The following is a 16391-nucleotide window of genomic DNA, read 5'->3' on the forward strand; positions in this document are numbered from 1 at the left end:
GTTTCTATTAATAATATATTGAAAATCGATATTTTTATTAAAACGAACTGGAATCGAATTAATTTCTTGTTTTTTCTTTTGTACGACAAGCGTGTGATTTTTTTGTCAATGGTGGGATTAGTAAACGGACGAGTCTGGGAATTAACGATTCTCGAGTAATGCTCGACACGTAAGATAAATAAGGATATTCCAGTTAGATCAAGATAGGAGCTTTATTCCAGGCACGAAACGAATCCCGAAAATCGTCTTTTAGTAACGAGTCGGATTATCGTAAGCACCATGAGTCAGTTAGATTCTGAAAAATTCTTGTTGCGTTCTAACCAACCCTCGAACGTAACATATCTCGCGAGATACGGTTAGCTTTTTTTCGTTCCTTCGTATAACGGGTGTTCGTATTCCCATGAGATTTTCGCTCCCCTTTCATAGACCTCATTGATATGCACCGCTGGAAACTCTACTAACGACCTCATACGCACTAACCTGTCTTGGACAACTCTCTTCCTTCTCTATCCTACTCGCACGATTTTCCTATTCGAAAATATCAAGATCGAAATATTTTCATAGTCATGACTGTGTGCGAACTTGATACACTACTACCAGGTACTACTTGCCAGTCGCATCGAACACGTTCGATAATGCGAAACTCCTTTTTTTATTTTGATATGCGCAGAAAAATATATGCAAGCGTTGTGTAACATTATAAGAATAATTGTCACTATATATTTTAGACACGTCTGATTGGCTATACTTTTCGAAGTAATAAACGCGATGAAACGAACAAGCATATCGTTCAAGGACTCTATAATTTTACTACTCTTATCTTGAACGATAGAAAAATAAGATTTCCATTAAAGAACATTTGTCCAGTGACAGCCGTATTGTAAGTAGGTAATGTTATTGTTAATAGGCGGATAACGATGTGTTATACATTCTATATACTCTGTTGTAAATTTTTCTCTTATCTGACAACTTGTACGATGTCACGTTTTATTTATTTTTTCTGAAAAAGTATACTCGAGACGATAACCTAGTCGTAAAATTCGTAATTTTTATCAACGCGTGCGTTGTCTGTCCGTTTACAATGAGTATTAACAATAGATCAATAATTTTTACGATACGTGTAATTTCTTAAAATGAGACTTTTTATCAAGGTATAATTAGCTAGGTGATCGGTCTAATTCGTACGAGATTGGTGTAATTAGGTGTAAATATAGTGACGGGAATAGTAGGATATCCTAATTCTAAATGGTTCAATAGTTTCGATCAAGCACCCTCGTTTGTCCAATTCGATAATAATCAATCGGACGTGCCTGCTATTCGAGCTTACTGAATTCGAAATAATTTCGTCATTCGTCCGACGGCCGGAGAGACTAGTGCTTTTTCTTTCTCTCTTTATCTTTTATAACGACCCTTATTCGTGCATATTGCATCTCATATAGGGAATTTTTAAACCTTTTCTTTATTTTTTTTTCTCTTACTCGTTGACGCAGGCACTTTTCTTTTTTTTCTTTTCTTCTTTTAAGGAATTCGTAGGAGGGATGATTTTCGATATCGCGTATTAGCAGCGTATTATAAATTTCTAACGTAACGTGTCTATCTTTTCACGATTATAGCAGCACCTTGCAATATTTCATGAAAATTCCCAATGGACTAGCCATTCGTTACGCAAACAGAAGAAGAGAGAGAGAGAGAGAGAGAGAGAGACGATTCAACGAAGTTTGTGGAGAGAGGTGGTGGGTGTACACGGAGGGTGGAGACGTCGCAGACCTCGGGGATGTACGTTTTGGTTCTGGCAGGAACAGAGAGAGGGTGAAAGAGAGAAAGAGAGAGAGAGAAAAAAGAGAGGGTGGGTTCAGGGTGTTACTAATTGGAGGGGTGACGAGGGAGGAAACCTTGTTATCTCTTAATTGCTGCAACCCTCCACAATGTTTTGCATCGATAAGAAGTACTGGCACTCGAAATTTCCTCTCTTTCATTCCATTCTTTTCTTCAATCCGAGAACGATCACATAGGATTTCACGGTGTACGTTCTAACTCCCGAACAAAGTATTTTCCCCTAGCGAATGTTACTAGACATCGCAAATTGCTGTCTCATAATCCTTATCTTTTGCCTTGTATTCGTTACGGTCTATTTGCAATTGACTTTTTTTTTTTTTTTTTTTTAAACCTGTCTTCCTTTTTTTTCCGGAAAATTCAAGTTCACTTTCTTTTTCTTATTATCATCGTCACAATGATAAAGATCTCTTTTCTTTTCTTTCTTTATTTATTTTTTTTTTTATCTTGTGTCACTCACCGAGTTCATATAATCGGTGGAATCCTTAGGGAACACTTTGGTGTGCGCTTTGATAAACTTGAATCGGTCTTTATGTGCTCTCTCTCTCTCTCTCTCTTTCTCTTTCTCCGTCGTTCTACCACTACGAGGGAGTTAGTAAGTTTTCGATGGCTCCAGGGGTTGCAAAGAGACGGAGGAACTCGTTTACTTCCAACCAACACCACAACACTCAATGTCTATACCTTTGGCATCGTTAAGGCTTACAAGAAGGAGTCGCGCTTTGGATTTGGGTGTTCGCTGAAATTTCTCGCGCCAATTTCTTCCTCGTAGAAACTACTGCGATCAAAGTCATCTGATTTGAGAAAATCTTTCCAAGGAAATTCATCCCGGGCAAAGCGTATCTGAATATTCTTTTATTTTTTTGCTCAGCTTTGGCTGGCGACGATGTTTTTCTTTTCTCTTTCTTCTTTTTTCTCTCTTTCTCTTTATTTTCCTTTTTTCTGTCCAAGTAAGGAATGAACTGTGCTTCTCCAGTGCTTATCTTCTTTTTCTTTTTTCTTCATTATACGAATACTTCAAGCTTTTCAGATTTCTTTCGGAGACCGATCGTATCCGATTAATAGCTCGCATTCATTCTAATTTTCTTCTGAAGTGTTCGTTTTAGAGGGTTGCCAGCGTTAAAAAGAATACTTGTTAGTAGAGATATAATTTGTTTGGTTCGTAAAAATCCATAGGGATATTCTTATCGTGGCTGAAATTTTATGTTGGACGTATTTAGAATCGATCGTTAAGAACCTATGAGAGACGTGTAATTAAGTTCTCTATAATTGCTACACGAGTAGACACATAAATTTAAGAAATCTTTTATATCGTTTAAAAAAAAAATTATGCATGATAGCTTTGATAAAATATTGAAATGGATTTGTACTTTGTATGGACTTGTATCGATCGTAATAAAATTATTTCGTTTTTACCGTAGTAGCCATGGTCACAACGACGTTCCTACAACCGACGAGGAAAGGTTCGCTGGAAGAGAAAAGAGTGCGAGGAAAGGATGAATGTTGTTTCCTACTTCTCTGAGCAAACACTGGCAAATCGAACAAATTGGCAAACAGTTGGTGATGCGCAACCGTGCGAAGCAATTACGGATTTTGCGTGAACGCCACGTCGCGCGAACTCTTTGTAGGAGGGCGAATAAGAGGAGAGAGAGAGTTTTCTACCATTGGCGTACGTTTACAAAAAAGTATCTGTATAATCAATCGCTAGCAACTTTTTATAATATCGACATATAACAATTATTATATCCTCGCGAAATGATTAATGACCAATAACTGTAATTTATATCTCACTAGAATTTAATCTTATGATATAGATTTATTTGATCGCAAATAAAATCGATATCATAACGCATGTTTATCAATCTTCTTAGTTCGTACTTTTATCGATAATTTTCCTATATTAATTCTCTTTATCTTCGTTGTACACACACGCGCGTACGGATTCAGAGATAATTGGAATTCCTTAATCAAATTTCATTTTGTAAATACATAGAACGTCGCTGCTTACCTCGATTATTGACGGACGATTCGTACAAATTTCTGATAATTTTGATCAGACTTCGGTGTCTACGCCAATGAGAGACGCAGAGAGTTTGAACCTGCTTGAAGCCGAAAGCGGGTTGTACGGTAATTGGAGAGCAAAACGCCAGGGAACCACGCTCGCGTTTCTAATGAGGCGACCGAGAACTTGACCCCCACGAATAAGAGAATACCTATCGTTCTTCCCTATGGAGGATTTATGTGGAATTTTTCTGAAGCAAATCATCAACAAACATTTTCGAAATATCTCGTTTGATAAACGACCACGCTAATAAAATCTCTTTGAAATATTTTCGTTCATTGATTTCTAAGGTAAACGAGACGTGACCAATCACGATAATGTCCATTAGCGAACGAAAATGTTTGCTAATTACAACGAACTCGGCTTTGGGGAATGCTCCGCGAATACTCCCCTTTGATTCACCGATATATACACACATATATATACTTCTTTTTGTTTTCGTAGAACTTCGACGAGCAATTAGACAGAAGAACCAGAATGAGGTGGTGTTGCCTGGGTTAAAGCGAGTAAGAGAGGAAGGGCCAAAGATACCTCGTAGGGGATTCTAGCCAACCCTTCAATTATCGTAGAGCGTACGTTTTTACGCTGGCAGGTTTACTTTACGCCATTAGCAATTCGATATCCTCGAGAATGGAATACAAGTAAACTCCTTCTCGTATCATGTTATCACTGTTATTAAAATAATCGTCCGACGGAAATTCATTCACTCGGTTCTTTTCAATTTTCAGATAACGAAGATTCGGGAGAGAAAGGAGAACAATCATTAGTACGTTTTATATAGAAACAAAAGTTCGTGAAAAGTTAGGAGTGCAATGCGCCTGTCAATCGATCACTGACTACTGTCGTTTGCTCAACTCTGTTATTTGCAAAGCATCCTCAGGGGCAACTTCAGAAGTTTACGCTTAATCACGAAATGGACTGAGATTGGAAACGGCAAACTCACTTCTATTCCTCTCTCCCCGTTTGTTGGTATCTACGAGCTAGCAACGAGAGCTGGTGGGGCAGGAGTTTAGTTAGCGACACTCGCGAGTTGTCGTTTCTCTTTGAAGTCGGCCTTTGGAACTGTTCTAGTAGCGTGCCGCAACTCTTCTTCCCTTGATCATGCTTATTAGCGAAAGTAGAAGAACGACTAGCGATACGTCCAACTGGGGTCATCATATCTTTTTTCTGCTCGATGCGAGAAATCTCTTCACTCACCCGGTGAAACGAAGCGTATAAACGATATCGATTGAACGAACTTTTCAATACGGGCTGCTCACGTACGACCTCTCTTTATGGGATCATCCACTTTAATCGCATCCTCATGGTTTCTCCATTAGAGAGAGATTTGGATATCTTGCGAATATCAAATAACGCGGAAATTAATTCGTTCCATTTCTGAGGTTCCGCCTTCCGAGAATCTATATCGATTGATAATATCGCGTTTGTTCTTTTATTTTTTGTTTCTCTTGTTTTCTTTCTTCAAAGATTCAATCGTATTCGTCAAATGTTACTTTTTCGCATTTTCATATGTATTTATACATTTGGAAGATCCAATGCGTTTGATAACTTGTTAGGAAAGTGTTAAGAAATTAACGCGAACGAATTCGGGAATAATTTTCTTCGATAACGCGAGCTTGAGTACTCGTAATGCTCGTTTTATGGTTCTTTTTATCGTCCACGAGACAGACCGCTTAGAAGTTTCTCGAGTTATATAGTATACACGCAAGACTACAATCGATTCACGACGAAATTTCTTGGAATGGAGTAAAATCGAGTTACTAATTTACTCGTTCCTTCGTCGATAGAGAACTTGACCTTACCAGATCGTCAACTATAATGTCTGGCGCAAAATTAATAGAAAAAGAAATCTTCATCGACTTAATTTAAAGATGAATCCCGTTAACAAACTTGCAGATGAATCGGGAATAACGAAGGAAAAGAGTGCAAAATAGAAATGTAGAAAAGAAATTCGGGTCATTGAATATAACAGAGCCAAACATAGAGTTTCCGCTTGGCATAATAGATCGAATGGTGGCATGGCAGATGGCACGTGACTCATACATAAAACGTGGCCCGCAAGGCACCCTTCGGGGGTCAGGAACGATTCGTAAATAAATTAGCTCGCTATCGGAACTCGAGATAACGCGTTATTTATGGACCGCTCGTGACGGTGCACTCTTTTCACCTAAGCTACGAAGTAAAAGAAGAGTGGAAAAGGTCTGCGGAACAGGAGCATCAGCATCAGCATCAGCAGCAGCGACAACAACAACAACAACAGCAGCAGTAGTAGTAACAGCAGGTGGAGAAAAGCCTGGCTATCGTGGTTATTCCGTTTAATGGGATACACGAAGGGCTGGAATACCACGAGCTTGGCCAGGTGGAATAAGCGAAGTCGCGGCTTACCATGTCCAACGCCTTTGACCTAAGCCGATTTTCCTCCGACGTATATAATATCGCGTGTATATATATGTACGTATATACTCCTGATATTTAAAGCTAACATAATCTTTCAAAAATATCTTGAATATGATTTAATGAATCGTTAAATGTACCACTTACAACTTAATAGGATTGGTAATTCACAATCTCTGATGAGAGAGAAAGAGAGAAATTAGTTATTAATACGTTCATTATTAATCGAGTTAGTCGAGAGTTGTGTTTTACGGACGAGTACACGTATGATATGAAATATTTAGTTTGACCCAGCAATAAAGATATTGTTCGCGTTGATGTAATCCTTCTTTTTTCTTTTTTCTTTTTTTTTCATAAATACCCGCTTTATGGAAGTTCACTAATTGATAGATGGGCGTGGTATACCTGGTTTGCTGATCAATACCAGGAATGACCACGTATTTCATTTCCAACTTTTATTCTTGATTCTTTCATTCCGTTCTCTTTTTCACATTCTCGTATTTCTCGTTATACATTATTTTTGTAATAACTACTTTTTTTCTGCACTTAGGTAAAGAAAGCTGATTGACAAAGCAGAGAAAATAAAGAGCTAATAATTCAAGAAGGAAAAGAAGAAAGAGAGAGCTCGAAGGGTGCAGAAAAAATCAAAGGCTTTTGGTGGTTCTTTTTGCTTCGTAAAATAAGACCGAAAATCCAATATAAAAGCAATATCTGAAGTGACACGGCGAGCAGCACGACGGAGTTCCTCTCTTGCCCTATCAACGGTACTTTCTCTCTCTCTCTCTCCTTTTTTATCCACTTTACTTGCATCTCTCTCTCTCTCTTACATCATACAGCTATAATACTCCTTTCTTCCGTTTAGGAGACTTCTAAGCGCCCTCGATTCGAGGAAGCAATTTTCTTATGGACGTCTGCAGCTCTTCGTCTCTTCGCTTTTACTTCTTATATATGGATATTCTCACCTTCTCCCGTATCTATGTATGTACGTATGTGGATATATATGTTCACGCGTGATATGATTTACGAGTTGCTGCTTTCTTACCACATTAACAAGACCGTTAAATCTTCTTACTGCGTCGCGTCAATTTTCTTACCTATTATATTAATTACTGTTATTTGTAATTATCGTATTATATTTATCTGGCTCGCATACCACACTATTTATTCCCTTTGAAGATATTTATTTCTAATTAATTTCTTTTTTCTATCAACATCTCTCTCTTCCTTTTTTCTTTTCCTCGAACAACATCGATTTCGATATTCGATAGCGGCTTCGAGTAGAGACTAATTCTTGCTCCTCGTATATTTTTAGAAATCTATATCGTTTTTCAACGAGAAAATCTTTAATCTCATCCATGTCAGGACTCCTCTTAACCACTCGATGTTACAAAATACGAGTGTTAGCTGGAAATATATTATTTGCTTATTAAATTAGGTATTAGTCCTTATTTTATCTTTCACAATATATTTTCTCTTATTGTTTCAGTACCTTTAATACGGTACACGGATAGAATAAATATATAATGTACGAAGAAGTAGTTAGTCGATGCATTCGTATTTGTGAGTTGGAAATAGTAGTATATTGTGGTTATTTCATTTTCGTTTACGAAAGTTTTGGGAAAGATCACGTGTGTTTCCGGTTACTTCAAAGCCTCTTTCTTTTCTCTCTCTCTCTCTCTCTCTCTCTCTCTTTCTCTGTAGGATAGCAAATACTTTTTCCTGACGGATCTTCGCTTTTCCATCATTCGCACAAAGTTTCTTCCTCGAGCTTATCCCGAGAGAATTTATCACCATAATTTCTTTCCCTTTTTTAGATTGAATTTCGTAGAAGCAATGGAACGTTATTCGCGAGAGAAGTGACGTTAACTTTTCAGATAGAACTACAAGATAACTCGTTAGTCAAGGTAACGATATTTTGTCAGCATATCATTTCATATATTATTTATATAGCATGCTGTATGATATATCATAAGTACGATATCGAGTATATTATATATTTTTTTTCATTTTCTAAAGATTAAATTTTCAGAAAAGAGATTATATAGTTACGAAGACTTTAGTTTGTTTTGACGAAGTTTTTGAAAGGAGAGAATTATATTTATTTATCGTTCTTTTTCTATTGCTCAAAAATATTCTTAACAAAGTAATAGATTCCTTTTCTTTTTCACATAGATCCTTCTGTATAAATCTCTTTCTCTTTTTCAGTGTTGCTTGCTTTTATCTTCGTTGGCTCGCGTCACTGTCGCGTTGGTAACGAGATTTTATCCAAAGCCGGCTACGTGTCATTTACATATATCGCCTGGAGGCGGCTTCTACCACAGCTTTTTCTTTCTCTCTCTCTCTCTCTCTCTCTCATCTCTTTAGGGCGATTTCGAGGGTGTGCTACGATGGCCGTCGATTTACATTTACAAGCAAGACCTTCGCGAAAAGGACTTGATACGAATTTAACCAGGACCAGAAATGGAAAAGTAAATGCAAAGTTATCAGTAAGAAGAGAAAAAGAAAAACAAGAAAAATAGTTCTTTCTTATATTTTTGGATGTTTCGTGTGATTAGGGTAAGATCATTAGAATATTCGAATCGTCGATTGTAATTAACGATAAAATATTTATATTGCGTTAGTCAATGTGTCGTCTAAGACTCGACGATCATTGAATAATCACACCGTAGATTGAAACATTGATAAATCGTAATTGTCGATCAAGTTGTGAATCAAATGAAATATTGTCCAATGTTATCGTATAATATAATGCCAATGAATATTTAATGATAACAATTATAACAACAACAGCAACAACAACAACAACAACAACAACACAACAACAACAACAACTTAACCACATGTTCGATAATTACTGTGGCATTGATCGTTGCGATTACCAATCATCTCCGATAATAATTATTCGTAATTATTATCGAGTCGTTTACTCGTTTGCAAAGAAAATGTTGGCCATTGTCTATTCACACTCTCGCGTTTCATATTATCGATTAGTTATTCTTTGTGAGAGAATCGAAAGTGTTCCTCGTCATCGGTTGCTTTTTATTCCAGGAGAACAAACGAAAACGCGAAAGGAAGGAATTGGTCGATAAGGGATAAGGAACAAAGTGACGACTTACCGTAGCTGGACAAGACGAGCTGTCCCTGGAGAGACTACCGAGAGTCACGAGCAAACGACGCGGGGCCCCCAACATCGACTCTCGCCATCCCTCTGGAAAGGAAAAGAAAAAGATAAATAGCTCAAAGAAAATTGCATTATTTATCGGCTGACATCTTTCTCGATATTGCGTTCTGCATCCATTTTGATGGATGGAGACACTACCAGAAACCAACACGCAATAACTTTTAGAGCGAATGACGGAAAAAGTGTTCATCTCTTATCGAACATGGAATAACTTTTGAAAAAGCGAAGAGAGAACTCTACGTTCTTTATCAGATATTCAGATGTTAATATGCCAATGCGTACAAAGCGTATGAATAATTCTGAAGAGAAGAACGCGCGTTAATGTTTTATCATTCAAACATTCATAATTTCATTGATAGATTTCTCCTCTTTTTATAGATGCTACAGATCGTTGAGATATTCTTTTATTTGACACGAACTTTTAACTTTAAGAAAGTTAAATATCCTTGATCGTAAAGTATAATACGAGTAGGCGTGAAAGAACGTAGGTTACGACAGGCCACAGGGGAGTTTCATATTGCTGGATTAAGTGTTAAACTTCCATCTTCGACTTTAGCGTTCTCTCTCTCTCTCTCTCCCTCTTCCACCCTAGGGATCGTTATCTTCTATCTCTTACTTTCGTACCGGTCGCGTCTTAAACCAACCAAGTTATGGGCGCGACTTTCATTAAACGGCTTGATGACGGATCGCTTTGTCTCCTTCGTATTAACGAAGCCTGCCGAAAGCACCAAATTCTGTCTGATATTAAGGACCAGGTTCGTCCCTCTCCTTACGAGATTTCCTCTGTTACGATTTACTTGTTTGCTTGTTGTCTTAAACAAGACGTGAAATTGTCGAGAAACTTCAACGAAATTAATCATAAAGTTTTCACAAGATTTATCGGTACGCGATAGTCGAATGATACAAGTGACGATTCAATTCGTGATAAGAATTTCAACAATGAAATATTATCGGCGTTCTTTAAGATTTATGAATACGTATTGTCGAATAGAATGAATGTGTGTGTGTACGTCTGTACGAGAGAGTGTGCGAGTGTGTCTGCAATAATAACGTTACGATACATCTTTAGAACGGTCTCGTTGCGTGGCCACTAACCAACCTCCGAATTAATAAATCTCAATTACGTAAGTTGATACAGAGAGAAGGGGTAATTCTGTCCCCTAGTCTTTGTCAGGAATGTCGAGGGTGAAGGTATCTCTATCGGTCATTGTTATCGAGCTCATGACGATCAGACTTGTAAATGAAGGTAAATCTTTCTTTGTTTCTCGTTAAAAAGTTGTTTCGTTTGTTTATTTATTTATTTATTTTCAGGAAAAGAAATCGGATAGCAAATATGAAAACCACAGGGAAAATTGTAGTTGCGTGGAAAACGCACTTGTTCCGATAAAACTGTGACATTTGTAGAATCTCCAACGGGCAATATATATGTCCTATAGAACGTTACGCAAAGGTGAGTGTATATGTATGTGTATTGAATACAGATGCGTGTCTTTCTCTCGTTTGCGCGTCGAATTAAAGCGAAATAAATCATAAATATTAAACGAGGCTTTCAGTCGCGGGATTACAGGGGTCGTAGCCCTCTGTAGTCTCTCTGTAGCTCTCGCCCTTCTCTTTCCCCGGATATGGCAGAGAAGCCCTTCCTTCCTTCCTACCTACCTCGGGGAGACCACCCAAAGAATTTCAATGACAATGGGATCTAACGGAGACACCTCGCACATTCCGTGTATGATCATTGACCATTGAGAAGAATTTTCTTCAATGAAACCGAGCGTTCGAGCTTGTTCGACAAATGAAATATTATATAATTTATTCATTCGTTCTAAAACGTAGGCGGATGAAATTCTTTTTTTGAAAATATGCAACAAAAGTCATTGGAGTACGTTGAGAAGAAAATAGAAAGCGTATTAAAAGGTAGTTAGATTATTATATTTAGGAGGAAATTACGTTATATGGTATTACAGTATATTAAAAAGAGATAAGAGCGTTAAGGTATATTGAAGAACTTTCCTTATACAATATTGCAGCATGTTATTGAGAAATTCAAATATAACCGTATGTTCATTAAAAAGAAATTTAATTAAATAGATACGATTATATGCTATGCAGAGATCTACTTGGATTACGTATAACTTTCGGATAAGAGGAGTTTGATAAATTGAAAGTTTAACGATAATTAACTAATAGTACATTTTTTTATTTCATATTCAAATATAAGTAGTGAAAGAGTCGTATTAGTAGGGCAAATCTAAAACAAAAGTAGAGACGTGTAAAAGAAAAAAAGGAGGAAGGAGAAGGAAAGGGAAAAAATTGGAAAATTTTTTTTCGCCATGATAAATACACGTTTCGTGTTTGCATCGCGTAGAGCTGCTTTAATTAGGGAAAACATTATTTAATATTGACGTGGCGAGATTCACGTGCAATCGAGCTAGGCGAAATAATTGATTATGCTGCATATGATGCGGTCTAACGACGATTACGTGCATAAGGCTTCGCGAGTGGCGAATTGGAGCCGCCTGCGCCTTAATTACGAAATTGGAACTTTCTAAACTCGATGCTATGTCGAGTGGAATCATTCGAGCGAGACTTGAATAGAGAAGGACTAGTCGTTCTTTTCAAGTCTTCTTCCCTTTCTGTCCCTCTTAACTCGATTAACCAATACGTTAATACGAATTTTTTATGAGAGCGAGCGAGAGAGAGAGGCACAGAGAGACATCCTATCTTAAATTCATCGACATTTTTCCTAATTTCTATTCGTGTAGCGTTATCGACAAGTACAAAGTTTCTACCGATCAGTTCGCCTCGTTTCAGTTTAGAACTTTTTAATCCAATCGAGATAAGCTAAGTTAACTTTCTGAGAAACAAGATCAACTGCTTTCACTCTTTTCAATAAGACGCGATCTTTTCGAAATTATCCGGAATGAATTTACAATGTATATGTATATATATGTATACATAGCTATAGTTTATAGTATTATATATTAAGTCTCGTGACAACTAAAATCGATTTATTTAATCATTTTAAAAAGCATACAATTTAAATTCTATAAACGTATACATTTATATTTAAAAGGCGAATTTATATTTAATTAAATTAATTTCTTTCAGATTCGGAAAAGGAACTTCCAATGGAACGTTATTCATCCTGATGCCTTTTGAAGATAAAACGTTCGAATCGATTTTATCCTGGAAAAATTCGTACGTTGCAGCAGATTCGTCTATAAGGGCAAAGTAGGAAGTAAGAAAAGGGCAGTAGAAAGGGAAAAGGGAACGAAAAAAAAAGAAGAACTGAGGAAAAGAGGAAAAAGGTTCGATGGTCGTTCGTAGAAAATCCTCATTCCCAATCCCGAAGGAACGAAATGGCTTGATTAACTGACGACGCGTCGTTACTGCGGCCAAGCCTCTGCTGTACTTCGTAGTATTGCCCTATAGGGCTCGAACCGAGTTCTCGTAGTAGTGTTCGAAGGGTGCCTCAAGGCAAAAAGAAAATGGAAAGGGGCGTACCAAGCTGGTCTTTTATTCGACTTTGCACGATCACGTTCGCGGTTTTTTTTTACGCCTGGTAAAAAGAGCTTTGCCTCTTTCCTTTTCGTTTTTTCTATTTTTCTGTTTTAATCTTTTACTAGTGGAAAAAGCGTTAAATGTTTTAAAGTGATTGCACCTAGTTCGTATTGAGGTCTTTCTGTCGTAAAATGTTTGTTGCTGATAGAAAGTTCGTCATTCAATAGAAGAATTTGTCGTTCGTTAGAAGATTAAGTCATTTGTTTAAGTAGAAAATCTACGTAGGATTGATTGTTACGGATTTATTCGATACAATAGTTAGAAAATCAATAGTCGGTGAAAAGAGTAAAGTTAAACAACACAGTAACGTTCTATCTTTACTTTTTTCTTTGTATAATTCTTCATATAAATTCTAACGTGTGGAGAGATCCACAAGCATATGGGGGAAACGCTAATGCCATTTTATGACCGGTCTGATAGCCGTAACGCAACATGGTACCCCATGGTAAACCTCATCATCTTCCTGGTAGTTGAGAGAAAGACAAGAAAGGGAAGGGAGGTGAATCGTAGGAAGGGGAAATATACTTTAGGGGATGTTTCAATGAGAGGGAGAGAGAGGGGGAGAGACAGGGGGAGAGACAAGGGGAGAGACAGGGGGAGAGAGGGAGAGAGAAAGAGGGAGAGAGAGAGAGAGAGAGAGAGAGAGAGAGAAAGAAAGAAAGAAAGACAAAGATGGTAAAAGTAACCATCTCAAGATGATGACGTTTGCTACGACTTTGTTGCTTTATATATTGGTAAATCGCCTTACGTTATTCATAAGAAGGGAAAGCTCCAAAGCTCATGGGCGTATCTACAATTATGTTTAAATCTTCGAGATGTTCGAGAAAAAATCCCTCTTAAAAAATTTACATCCTTATTATTGAAATAAGTACAAGGAAACTCGAATACATAGAAAAATCAATCCTACGTTCGGAACTAATTAAATTGATGAATCTTAAGAAGCATTATATATATATATATATATACCTGCTTGTTAATTTTTAAGTTAATTGAATGAAACTGTTAAGACGTCTTTTACTGAAAGTCGTGCTTAATAGTACTAATAATAATAATAATGATAATAATTCGTGTAATATCTTCACAGGGCTGTTCGTAATAATTTGGCATGCTTCGTTTATTATTCTCGTAAGACGAAGTCAAGTATAGAAACAACGAGAAATTACCTGGATGCAAATCGCTCAGGAAGCATTTAACGAGCGCACATCCGGTTCGCGGGTTAAAGCCTTTCCTGTTCCTTCGAGAGTTGTCAACCCTTTTGCACTATGAGTGAGTAGAAAGAGAAAGGGAGAGAGAAAGAGAAAGGGAGAGAGAAAGAGAAAGGGAGAGAGAAAGAGAAAGGGAGAGAGAAAGAGCAAGGGAGAGAGAAAGAGAAAGGGAGAGAGAAAGAGAAGGGGAGAGAAAGAGGGAGAGATCGCACGTAGGAGGAGAGCTTTACGAAGGGTAAAGGGCAACAATGCTACGAGCGAGTACTCGAGCATCAGCTTTTGTTTGAAAATGTTCTCTCTCTCTCTCTCTCTCTCTCTCTCTCTCTCTCTCTCTCTTTTGTTCTTTTTTGCATCGCTTTCATTCTGGAAGAGTGCATTCTATCTCAACCCTCGCAATGTTCACATTCTACAATTGCTCTACCTTTTCAGTTACCACGAAGGTTCACATATTTATATTATTTGGGTGTATGAACATTGAACGAGTTCGTTTACGCTCGATTATTTTCATGAAGCGTTGAAAATACGAGAATTTGTTCGAGTTTCACTCGACCTCTTTTTAGCAAAATTCTCGGCTAGAGTATATACCCGAGAAAATGAAGAAAAAAGTAACGTTCCTGCTTGGCTCTGATATTCATCTTATATTGCCAAAAAAATGTTAAGTATCTTTTATCCAAATAATTGTTAGTATGAATTAATGAAAGAAAAAGAAAATATTTACACATAACAAATATTACACATTCGAATGGTATTTATCGGTCATAGCATACTTCGTACTATATGCTTTGTACTGAAAATTAAAACATTGCTTATCGACTAACTCAGTATTATTTATATTTCAGATATGAAAACGGATAGAGGAAAAGAATACCTGATAAAAAGAGAGACGATGTATCCATGTGTGCGTGTTATTTCAAGGGACGATTTCGTCGTTTCACCGGCTCATTTTTCCAAGACGATGTACCAATTTCTTTTCTCCTCTGTCTTTCACCCTCGCCGACTAGACCAAAGACACGATCTCATTTTATCTTTTCGACCCCTTACACGATCCACGTTTGTTACAAGCCCCCCAAACCTCGACCACTATGCTCACCATCGTGGCATAGTCATCGTCGCTACCGTAGCTCTCTACTCTTCTCTTATACTTTCGTTCATCCCTCTTTCGTCTACACCCTCTCACGGCTTGTTCGAGGGTGGCTATCCTATACTCCAAGTCCGACTGACGGTAGATAGAACACGTCGATTCAAAAAGACACTTGAACGTGTGCAACTTTAGATTTTCTTCTTGTTTTTTATAATATCATTGTCTCTTCTCTTAAGTAGATATTGTCTTTTCAATTGTTATGAACGATGATCTATCATGATGGTAGTAGAACATTTTTCATTGTTAAATAATTTCCGTCATAATCGTTTGTCGATCATTATTATTCGATATGTACATTAAAAAATTGATTTGTATTCGAGATATGACAGAGATTATTTTATAATGTAATATGTAATCCATTATTTCTTATTTGACATCATTATTAGATATGACATTTAGTAATAATTCTCTTTCAAATTCCGCTAGAATCGTAATGTTTCCTGTGTTTGTTAATTTTTATTTATTATGAAAAACTGAGCGAATCGAATCTAATAAAATTGTACGCACGATTTACTTAACGCAATAAAAAATAATCGAATGTTGCGAAAAAGGTTGCTCGTTCTATGTATTTATTGCGAATGTAAAAAATGTAAAAAATGTAAAAAATGTAAAAGATGTAAAAAATGTAAAAGAACGTGGAAAAATATTACAAATTATTGAAACAAAAATGTCGTTTTTGTAGTAGCTTGGAATTTATTTAGGTTAGTAAGTTTCAAATATACCTATAAATGAAATATACCTATAAATCGAATATACGCGAAGGCTTACGTTATAGAAACACTCGTTTCTTCCAATTACGCATTCAAATTTATCGCTTTTGCCGCGTATTCTTCTACGAACCTACTGAACGTTTCAAATTATTCTCGATTATTATCGAATCGTATTAATTTGTTTTAATTATAAATCAAACGATCGAGCATTTGTACGATATTTTTTACGAAACACGTTATGTGAAGTACGAAGGAATTCTTTTATTAGATTATTATTAATTATATATCACGAATTGTTAATTATATATCA

At 36.8% G+C, this 16391-nt stretch overlaps 1 protein-coding gene and 1 long non-coding RNA gene across 22 annotated transcripts in view; one reads left to right on the plus strand and one right to left on the minus strand.

Annotated features, from left to right (window-relative positions):
• The window catches only part of LOC127070765 (uncharacterized), a 29024-nt gene extending 12985 nt beyond the window's left edge, over positions 1-16039 (plus strand). For 13 of the 20 annotated variants that reach the window (XR_007784633.1, XR_007784632.1, XR_007784641.1 and 10 more), the window contains 13 exons: positions 3252-3499; positions 4337-4533; positions 4621-6343; positions 6837-7050; positions 7149-7268; positions 8101-8190; positions 8492-8842; positions 9335-10713; positions 10779-10917; positions 12573-12772; positions 14110-14291; positions 14660-14884; positions 15070-16039. This is a non-coding gene — a long non-coding RNA (uncharacterized LOC127070765). Of the gene's footprint in view, positions 1-1796; positions 2670-3251; positions 3500-4336; positions 4534-4620; positions 6344-6836; positions 7051-7148; positions 7269-8100; positions 8191-8491; positions 8843-9334; positions 10714-10778; positions 10918-12572; positions 12773-14109; positions 14292-14659; positions 14885-15069 lie in introns of those variants that run through there. The other 7 variants (XR_007784651.1, XR_007784647.1, XR_007784640.1 and 4 more) reach the window with 7 other exon arrangements.
• The window catches only part of LOC127070753 (vesicular acetylcholine transporter), a 58034-nt gene that overhangs the window by 24040 nt on the left and 17603 nt on the right, over positions 1-16391 (minus strand). Inside the window, exon 2 of one of the 2 annotated variants that reach the window (XM_051009151.1) lies at positions 9403-9494. In XM_051009151.1, coding sequence (XP_050865108.1) covers positions 9403-9477 — 75 coding nt within the window. In that variant the 5' untranslated portion in view covers positions 9478-9494. Of the gene's footprint in view, positions 1-9402; positions 9495-16391 lie in introns of those variants that run through there. The other variant, XM_051009150.1, reaches the window with a different exon arrangement.

Source organism: Vespula vulgaris, chromosome 19 (genome assembly GCF_905475345.1).
Source record: "Vespula vulgaris chromosome 19, iyVesVulg1.1, whole genome shotgun sequence".
In the NCBI taxonomy this organism is placed as follows: Eukaryota; Metazoa; Arthropoda; class Insecta; order Hymenoptera; family Vespidae; genus Vespula; species Vespula vulgaris.